The sequence below is a fragment of the Anabas testudineus genome, chromosome 7 (genome assembly GCF_900324465.2).
Source record: "Anabas testudineus chromosome 7, fAnaTes1.2, whole genome shotgun sequence".
Classification (NCBI taxonomy): domain Eukaryota; kingdom Metazoa; phylum Chordata; class Actinopteri; order Anabantiformes; family Anabantidae; genus Anabas; species Anabas testudineus.
Window position 1 is genome coordinate 3,110,430 of NC_046616.1, and position 10,658 is coordinate 3,121,087.

Genomic DNA, 10,658 nt, shown 5'->3' on the forward strand with positions numbered 1-10,658 from the left:
CAGGGTTTGCAGAACCAGAGAGAGACGAGGAGATGAAAAACTGCAGTGCACAAGAAACTTTTTGTGCAAAGCCAGCGACATTCAGCTATCTGTATTTGTCTCTCTGTTTCCCCTTCATCTTTCATCCCCCTTCTCTTTAGATTCTCTTCTGGACTCTAATGCACATCAGAGACAGAAGTAGGAGGGTAAAAGCTGCTGAGCTTTCCCAGAACATTTCTGTCATGAGTTGCCTGATTTTTCCTCCTCCCTCGTGAATTCATTATCCATTCCCCTTTGTCCTGTCTTACGTTCCTTAACTTGTGGTTAACTTGTTTTGCTTTAATAAACTTCAGCAGTTCAGTCAAATGTCAAATGTATTGTTCCAGCACCAAAAACATCAATATACACAGACTGAGATTATTTTTTGAGCACATTAGAGCATTTCTCCAAAGAGCGGCAATTTAGCTGCAACATTTCCATTCCTATATGCTCTTAAATTAAATAAGTGTATTTATCAAAATATTGGCTTTAAACATTTTGTGGAAAAGGTGAGAAATCTAGAATTACCCATGAAATGTTGCAACTCCTAAATGGATCTGGATGTACAACATGTCTCTTTCAGATTTCCTCTGATCTGGAGCATGCACTCAAAGAAAATGTGCACATTTAGAAAATAAGTAAAAAGGCTTTATCTCAAATTTAGGTTGGATCCACAGAGAAGCAGACACCAAGGAGCAGACACCCCAGTTAAAGCCAGCAACAGGCCCCAGGCAGTTGCAGGTTGCCACAATAGCAGAGGTATCAGCATATTACATGAGGAAAAGGCAATGGACTTGTATTGGTTTTAGGTAAGGGCAGTACAATCACCACCATACCAAGAAGAATTCACCAGAAGATATACAGTGGCCATACCACAAGGTAGAAAGTGCTGTAAAGGATGTTAACTCAACAACAACAAAAAAAAAAAACTCGGCAAAAGCTCTGTCCACCCTAGGCTTCCACCTTGACTTCGGTACTGTCGGGAGAAGCTGGTCAGCTGACCTGAGAGGATAGGGCATAAGTAGCTCAGCAAGATAAGTGGGGACAAGACCGTGTAAAGATTTAAAAACAAATGAAGGCATTTTAAAATGGACTCTAAAATGCATAGGCAACCAGTGGAGAGATGCCAGGATGGGAGTTATCTGTTCCCTCTTTCGTTCCCCAACCATAAGACGAGCAGCTGCATTTTGGACCAGTTGGAGATGTGCAAGGGAAGATTGATTTACACCAAAATACAGTGCATTACAGTGATTCAGCCGAGATGTAAAAAGGCATGGATTACTGTTTCAAAGTGACATGTGGCATGTAGATTTGACTGTCATCAGCATAACAAAGAAAAGAAATCCCATGCTTCCTCAGGATGGAACCCAGAGGAAGTAGGTAAAGGGAAAAAGGAGAGGCCCTAAAATTGACCCATGAGGAACTCCATATAACAGGGGAGCTGAAGGTGATTCAGAACTAGCAAGGTTCAGACTGATGGTTTTTTTTACTGCCAAAAAGGACGTAAACCATTCCAAAGCGGTACCATGAATGCCCATCAGATACTGCAGCCGAGATAATAAAATATCATGGTCCACAGAATCAAAAGCAGCAGATCCAGCAAAACAAGGATCACAAAATCACCAGCATCAGTTGCTAGGAGACTGTCATTAAAGACTCTTGGCAATACTGACTCTGTGCTATGCAGGGTTTTAAAACCAGATTGAAAAACTTCTAAAAGATTTTACGCAAGTAAAAAAGATTTCAACTGCGCATAAACAATTTTCTCTAGAACTTGAGAGATGAAGGGCAGCTTGGAGATGGGCCTAAAATTAGCCAGCTCAGTGTGGTTGAGACCTGGTTTCTTTAACAGGGGTTGTATCACCGCATATTTAAAATTTGCCAGGACAACACCTGAAGTCAGGCTGCAGTTTATAATAGACAAAACCAACTGCCCTATACTGGGGAAAACCTCTTTAAAAAAATAAAGAGGGAGAATTTCAACCCTTTAGAATTTGAAAGGAGACCTGCAGACCATCCTTCTTCCACATGGGGGATCCGTGCACTTATGATTTGGATTAAGAAAATAGTACAGAGATAAAACACGGTTATATAGAATAATGAGAACAAAATCTACCAAACTGATGATGAAGTCAAATGCATATATTAATGTTAAACCCAAATGTAATGTGGGCACAGCAAAAACATTGACAGGTGTTGCTATTTCAATTATTTTGGAGGTGATTTTAACCTTTTGTAATCTAAAAAAAAACCAAAACATTTCTGGCATGATACAAATTAGCAATTCAAGTTAAACATGACACTGAGAAACTTAAACATACATTTATTGTTTTGACATTGACTTTCACCTATTACAGAAGTGGAAACATGGATCCATTTTAATGTATTATTGTTATATGTAATATTTTGCCATGTATTGACATGTATAAAATGCATGTATCATGTATACCTTAAATGTTATTCCTTCACAGTTTTTCTCTAAAGTACACTGGCCTCACAGGAGCGAGGCTGCAGTATCTCCAGTGTAACAATAAGTTTAACAGATTTCTTAAACCAGGGGTAGAGAAAGGCATAGATCAGGGGGTTTAGAAAGGAGGCACATAACACCAGAAACTCTGTAAAAGCATTAAGTGAAGAACCCATCATGATGTCATAGCCAGACAGTGAAACACCATAATATGGACAGTAACACATGAGAAACACAGCAACAACCACACCAAGAGTCCTGGCTGCTTTCAGCTCGGATTTCTTCACAGTTACAGTCACTGAACGCTGCAGTTTGACAGCTGCAATGTGGGAGCGCATGGAACGAGCCTGAGACACAGCCACCACAAACACTCTCATATACAGAATGATGATGGAGGAAATAGGGATGATAAAACTTACTACAAGGTCGACAACACCTATTATGTTAATTACACATTCTCCATAGCAGGAGTTATATCTGCCTGGTTGTTTCAAGTTATCAAATAAAATCAGAAAACTGTAGAATGCAGAGGAAATCCAACACAGGAGAACAGAGATTTGAGCTGTGCTTTGAGTAACTTTAGTGGAGTAATACAGAGGGTCACAGATAGCAACATAACGGTCGACTGATATCAGCACCATGTTTCCTACAGAGGCACAGACAGTGATGAAGTTAAAGAAATAATACAGAGAACATGTGAGATCTCCCAGGAACCAGCAGGGTTCTGTTAAGGGGATTTGAAACGGCATCACAATGAGACCCACAAGGAAGTCTGAGACAGCCAGAGAGAGAAGGAGGAGGTTGGTGGGAGTGTGGAGCTGCCTGGAGGGAGAAAATAATCAGTGTGAATATTACAATAACATATTACAATATTACAATAGAACATCATGACCAGATAAAGTGTTTCCTTAAAGCAAAACCAACGAACAATGATAAACTTTTCGTAAACACATCTCATTAACCTACAATGCAACATACGCAATTGTGACATTTTTCAATCAAAACAACATTAAATCAAAACTAAAACATTTGATCTGTGCCTGAAGTGGGAAATGGAGATGATGACAAGCAGGTTGAGAGACACAGTGAGCAGAGAGATGGAGGACAGCAGAGTGTAAATGATCAATGAATCAGAGGGAGGACGTTTGTGCTTCTTGCAGGAGGTGTTGAAGAGCTGTGGAAAACAGAGTTCAGCTTCCTCCAGTGGCTCCATCAATAGAGAGAGAAGGAGGAAGAAAGAGGAAGCTGCTGATCGTCTTTCTGAGAAAAGATCTGTCAGTGACTGGTATATTTTCTCTCTTCCTCTCCCTCCCCCTTCCCTCCTGTCTTTCAGTCTTTCTCATCCATTTCTCTCCAACACAGTCTTGTTGGTTCTGTGGGTTTTTCTAAGCTTCAAACATCACATCATTAAACAACCCCCTACGTTTGCATCATTTCTTTTGCATCCCTCTTACTGAGCACAGGCAGGCTTTCATGAGGCCTAAATTATGACGTGCAAGTTCCAAAACTCAGGGCAAAGTGAAAACCTTAAGTCGACGTGTTGTTAAAATCCTAAGCACTTGTGCTTTTTATTGACTCAGCTATTTCGGGGGTGAGTTGGTGACATGTGGCTCATGCCATGTAAAATCATATATACTGTACATATGTAATAGAGTGTTGCTTTAACACTTTCATACGTGGGAGCAGTTAGAAGTATCAACTCAGCCAGCTCTGTGAGTTACAGACATGATGTCACACTACACTGTAAGACATGGTAGAATGACTTAATTTGATGATCAGGTGAGTGTGGTGAAAGTTTGCACTTCATTAAAGTTCCTAATGATGAACACAGCTGACCTCAACTTTTTTACCTTGGTGAACTTTGAGTCTCTCGGCTCTGACTACATCAGGCTGTTGTGAAGAGGCTGAAAGTTGTTTTTTAACACCTCTGATTGCAGTGGTTCATTAGAGGCTGTGTCATCTCACGCTAATGAAAGCTGGTGTGAAAAGTGTCTTAGCCTGAGCACCACCACTGGGAGCAAGTGTGTGTGTGTGTGTGTGTGTGTGTGTGTGTGAAAGAGTTTATTGCTACAACACACAATTAAGATTATATAATAATAAACTAATTAACTAAGTATATCTTCAAACTCACTAATGTTTCTGACCAACAGTGATGAAGGGGTGAAATCCCATGACCCTGTTTAAATCCCAGTACAACCGTGTTGATGCTCCAGACATTATTACACCATGTAAACAGCTCAATAATGGTCACACAACTTTTGAGTAGTGAGAAGTTGAACAAGAACTAACTTGTTACATGGGGGCCATTTATTTAACTTTTCACTCTCGTGAATGACAACGATTATAACCGATCCAATTTTTATTAACCACTTCCTGCTGCCTCTCAGGAGCGATATTACATAGACTCTCTGCAAAGCACAATCTGATCAGAGTCACCCGTCAACTCACTGATGTTTCCATGGCATATCCTGCTTTTCTGTCTATTGTGAATTACATTTAGTAATTTGGATTTTATCCAAAGCAATTTTTTTTTCTTTCATTCTGGGTTTTACACACATAGATCCAGCAACAGGGACAAAGGAAGTTTAGCATAGTGATGTTTTATTCATCATTCATCATTTATTTTTTCGTCTTAAAAGTCTCCGGCTGAGCACAAGGTTGGAACATTCAAACGACTACAAGATGCAATCGCCTGAACAGGGACTTGAACCCTGGACCCTTAGATTAAAACTTACAAGTGTAGGTAAGGTAAGGTAAGGAGGTCTTGCCTGAGAACCTCCTACTTGAGGTAGGCCACAGCTTAGATTCGACCCAAGCTCCAGAATGGAACGTATTGATTTTACCACCACACAAACCAGCTGCTCCTAATGAATCAGAATAATTGCTACACAAGACCAGTTCTTTTCCTTCTGCTGCAGACTTAAAACAATTGGCTTTGTATGGGACCGGACCCTGTTCCTGCTCTCCTCTGGCCTCTTCCCTATTCTGTCTGTTTCGGATCTGGACCGTATTTTGATATAGCTTTCAGCCCCCCGAAACACTTATGGTACTGAAGGGATGAGCAGAGGCCGGTTCGTTATGAGGAAGTCAGTCTGAAAGGAAACACTGAATAGGTAGATGTGAGACTATCTGGTGGAGTTAGGAGACACACTCAGGTATGGATAATATACCTGTTCATGATGGATAATATGCAGTCAGAGTCTTTAGGCATGGAGGAGAAAAAACGGGAAACAGGCAGGAGAAAGCCGTGTACGTGACAAAGGCAGCACCTTTTTATTTTAACCCACAAATTTTTTATTGAGCAAAGGTATTCGAAAATGTAGACTTCAAATACTTTAAAGTGTTTAAGACCTGGGGCAGCACTATGGTGGTGTTGGTAGCTCTGACCTCTGACCTCACACCAAAAAGGAACCAGGCTCACATCCATAGGGTGTCTTGGTGAATTTCTGTGTGGAGTTTATATGTTTGTGTCTGCGTGGGTCCTCTTCGGGTACTCCTGCTGAAACAATTTGCGTTAATTGGGTTACTCTCTTCAACTGGTCTTTAGCAGGTAATATGATCATAGGGTTGAAGTCTGGAGACTGACTTGGCCAGTGTAAAATGTCTTGATGAACTTGTTGAACGTTGTTTTAACCGTGTGCTCTGGGTCATTATCTTGCTCCATGAGTTTGGTTGCATCTTTCTTTAAATTGCAGACAAAATATTTCCGTACGTTTGCTTCTGCCGTACAAATGGAGTCTGAACAGACAAAACCCAAATCTGAAAACACTGTTAGTCACATGTTCTGATAAAAAAAAAAAAAAAAAAAAAACTCTGATCCAGATGAAAAGACCTGGAAATAAAAACTTTAATCTTGAGCTGAACCCAAATGTTTCAGTCTACGGCAAAAATATCGACTGGAGGTTTCTTCCTCTAAAGGGAGTTTTTCCTCTCCACTGTTGCCTAAAGCTTGCTCAAATGGAATTGTTGTTTTTTTTGTAAAAAAGTATTCTCTGTAAGGTCTTAAACCTTGCACATTAAAGTGCCTTGAGATAACTTCTGTTGTGAATTAGCGCTATACAAATAAAACTGAATTGAACCGAATTGAATGTTATTTCATATGTATGGATTCTGTGTAGCTGAAATGTTGAAAAAAGATACGACAGAAAACAAGCTGCAAAAATGAGTTACATTTTCCTTCGCATTGACTCCTTCCTTTTTTCTTTGTTGTTTGTTTTGACTGTCTAACACTTTAGCTAATGATGTAGTCACCAGAGCTTATGCATGAGCTAAAAATGAAAAACACTCTGTCTCCAAGAGAGACCGAAAGACAAGAGGTGAGAGAGGAGGTGTAAAGAAGAAAGAAATAAATCAGCTGTAAGACAGAGAAAAGGAAGCTGTGAGAGTTCAGCAGCTTCTCTCCTCCTCTCTCTGGTGATGGAGACACTGCAGGAAGCTGAACTCTGCTTTCCAGAACTTGCCAACATTTCTTGCAAGAAGCACATGCGACCTTATTCTGAAACAATGATCATTTACACTGTGCTGTCCTCCATCTCTCTGCTCACTGTGTTTCTCAACCTGCTGGTCATCATCTCCATCTCCCATTTCAGGCAGAGAAACATATGATTAATAATACTGTTGTAATTCTGTTATCTGAAACAAGTGATTGCTGATTATTACGTCTTGGTGATTGGTAAGATTCACAGTAATGATGTTCTTTCACTCCAGGCAGCTCCAAACTCCCACCAACCTTATCCTTCTCTCTCTGGGTGTCTCTGACTTTATTGTGGGCCTCATCGTGATGCCGTTTCAAATCCTCTTAAATGAACCCTGCTGGCATTTGGGCGACCCGCGTTGTGCTGTGTATTCACTTTTGCCCTTTATCACTGTCTCTGCCTCCGTAGGAAACATGGTGCTGATATCTGTCGATCGTTATGTTGCTATCTGTGACCCTCTGTGTTACCCCACCAAAGTCACTCAAAGGAGAATGAGAATCTGTATCCTCTTGTGTTGGTTTTCCTCTGCTCTCTACAACCTCATGTTTTTATATGATAACCTGAATCAACCAGGCAGCTATAACTCCTGCTATGGGGAATGTGTGATTAATGTAATAGGTGTTGTTGACCTTGTGATAAGTTTTATCATCCCCATTTCAGCCATCATGATTCTTTATATGAGAGTGTTTGTGGTGGCTGTGTCTCAGGCTAGTGCAATGCACTCACACATTGCAACTGTCAAACTGCAGCGTTCAAAGACTGTAACTGTGAAGAAATCAGAGCTGAAAGCAGCCAGGACTCTTGGTGTGGTTGTTGCTTCATTTCTCTTATGTTACTGTCCATATTATGGTGTGTCTCTCTCTGGATATACCCTCACACTGTTTTCATCAAGTAAACCCTTTTTGGATTTTCTGGTTTTATTTAATTCTTCTCTAAACCCTGGGATCTACACCTTCCTCTACCCCTGGTTTAGAAAATCTGTTAAACATATTCTCACACTACAGATTCTGCAGCCTCACTCCTGTCAGGCCAATGTGCTTTAAAGAGAAACTGACTGAAAAGAGACAGATGAAGGGTCTTACTCATGTTCTGTGCTCAGCTTGAAAAAACACTTCCTTTTAATGTTGTTATCTTTCTTCATGTCACGTAGTAATTCAGGGTCAGGCTGTACTTCAGCTATACATACTGTAATCTTTGCAAAATGTATCTGCCATAGAAGGCTTTGAGTGTATAAAGTATGATGTTTTCTCATTTTCTCTTCTGTCAAAGACTCAACAACACACAAAAAAACGTATTCCCCTTAATTGTATTTTTCTAAAACATATTTAAAGCTTTCTAATTTAATTAAATAATATGCACTTAACCTTGCTGTCTCATTGTGATGTAAGAAAATAGCTCTGACTCTACAGAGAAAGTTAAGTCTTTAGGTTCCCTGCAAATGAAGTTAATAATGCAAATTAGTATTAATTTATCAATGGTACTCAGATGTAAGTAGTAAGTAGTGGTTGAAAGAATCTTCTACTTAGTACAGAGTAGAATTTCCATTAACTTTCACTCCATAATTCAACTTTACTGCATTTCAGAGGCAAATATTGTTTGTTTACTCTATAAGATGCATTTGCTAGTTACTTTTCAAGATCTGAAACAAAATAATCCTATTACTTGGTGTGAAACTGAAAAGCTATGCAGCAGTATATAGTAATATGTATTATTACTGTATAAATATTACAAGAAACCTGTGATCTGCACAAATAATCTTTTTCTGTTGCTTTTTACTTGAGCAGGTTTTTTTCCGATATCAATTTTAGTTTTTAGTGAATTAGTATTATTTAACAAAATAGTATTGAGACTTTACCAAAGTTTTCCACCATCTTTCAGTTTAGTCTATGCAGTATTATGTAGAACATAACAAGGGTTCTTCAGCCAGCACAGCAAAAGTTAATTCTACCATTAACACGCAGTTTGGTACATCAAAGTATAAAATATATAGTATTAATATGAATTTACTTTATTGAACAACTCGTTAGCAATTGTACTTGAGTAAAGAGTGTGGGACCGACAGTAGGATAGCATGTTGGGTCAATGAAGGCCAGAGAGTTGGTTGACATGAAGCACAGAAGGAAGGTGAGGAGAGTAGAGTTTCTACAGTAGTGTGTTTAACCAGATCCTAAAGAGCGAGAGAGGATGCCCAAAAAATGGAGTAGAAATGTACTTGTGCCAATTTTAAAGAACAAAGGAGGTGTGCAGAGCTAGAACCCTGCTGGCTCCTTGTGACCTGGTGTGTGTTCTTTAATATTTCTTACGCTTCATCACTCTGTGCTGTGACCCTTTGCATTATCCATCCACAATCACTCAAAAGAAAGTTAGGATCTCTGTTTCTGTCTCCTGTGTTGGATTTACTGTGTTTTTACAGCTTTATGAATTTATTGGATAACCTGAAAATAAAAGTGAAAATCAAACTATGCTTATGAAGAAATTTAGCAATGTCCTTCAGTTTCCAATTCAATCCAGTTACAGTATAAGCAACAATTCTGACCAACTTCAAACAAAGTATTTGGTTTGGATTAGGCACAAATACATCAGGAAAAACTTCGGTGATGTCAGGGGTTCACAGACTTGATGCAATATTTGCAAGCAGAGGATTTGCAACTAAATATTAGTCTTATTTATCCATCCATTCATTTCTCAACCGCTTGTCATGAGTCAACCATTTACACCTGTGGGTAATCTACAGTAGATTAATCAACTATATCAAGCCAGAGTTCCCAGAAAGAGCCCTTGAAGATACATGAATAACATACAAACTCATGCAAGCCTCCTAGCCGACCCTTGGATTCAACCACTTTACCGCCCCAGAGTTATTTTGTTTAAGTCTACATTTACTAATACTTCATATGGAAAATAGGTGGGTTAAAATAAAAGGTGCTATCTATCTATAAGTTGTGTATTGGATTCAGATGTAAAACCTGGAAACTTGGAAATGTTTTCAGAAGATTGTGACATGTAAGAAGAATAAAGTGTTTTAGTGATATTTATTTCAAAGCTTACACTCAAAATAAATACAATGACAAGGAAGTGACCCTGTGTAAAGAGAGTGACCTTTCCTTATCATCTCATCTTACATTACAAGAGATCATTCATAATATACTTTCAAAAATCTTCGATGACAGAAACACAAATACTTCTGCAGGATGAACTATAACTGGAGAGAATAAAACAGGACTACAACTTACAGAGTAAAGTATGTGCACAATATTAATCAAAACATTATGAGAAAAAGAAAGACTTCAGTTTTTTAGCAACAGCACAGAGCTCATTGTCTATTTTTTTTTTATATTTGATTCATTTTTCAACTTAGAAAATGCAAGAAGGGAAATCAGATTGGACGATAACATCACTATGACAACAGCTGTGCCACTTTTCAAATTATGATTTTTACCATACAGTGTATAACTAAAAATGCAGGGATCATGCAGCAAAAAGCAAAAAAGATGTTACTTAAATTAGATATATATTCTGATTAAATGAAACCTATTAACACTGGAACATTTAAAATGCATTTAAAATAAAGGCAGTGAAAGCAAGCTTTTCCTTTCATTGTAATAAATACAACTTAAAAAACTGATGTCCTCCTCACTACACTGGCACAGCAACAATAGATGCAAACACATCTTCATCTATATCAGCATATTTCCTCT

At 38.8% G+C, this 10,658-nt stretch overlaps 1 protein-coding gene across 1 annotated transcript; it reads left to right on the forward strand.

Moving 5' to 3' along the window:
• The first annotated feature begins 6,759 nt into the window (after positions 1–6,759).
• Positions 6,760–8,003, forward strand: LOC113167118 (trace amine-associated receptor 13c-like). Its single transcript, XM_026367509.1, has 3 exons — positions 6,760–6,801; positions 6,917–7,074; positions 7,193–8,003. The coding sequence occupies exons 1-3, from the start codon at positions 6,760–6,762 to the stop codon at positions 8,001–8,003; spliced, it is 1,011 nt and encodes a 336-aa protein (XP_026223294.1).
• The last annotated feature ends 2,655 nt before the right edge of the window (positions 8,004–10,658 follow it).

Bases quoted from the DNA above. Each gene is read 5' to 3' on its own strand.
- LOC113167118 (XM_026367509.1), top strand. From the start codon at position 6,760: ATGAAAAACACTCTGTCTCCAAGAGAGACCGAAAGACAAGAG. The intron at 6,802-6,916 runs GTGAGAGAGGAG...GAGACACTGCAG, and splicing joins GAGAGACCGAAAGACAAGAG to GAAGCTGAACTCTGCTTTCC. The intron at 7,075-7,192 runs GCAGAGAAACAT...CTTTCACTCCAG, and splicing joins ATCTCCATCTCCCATTTCAG to GCAGCTCCAAACTCCCACCA.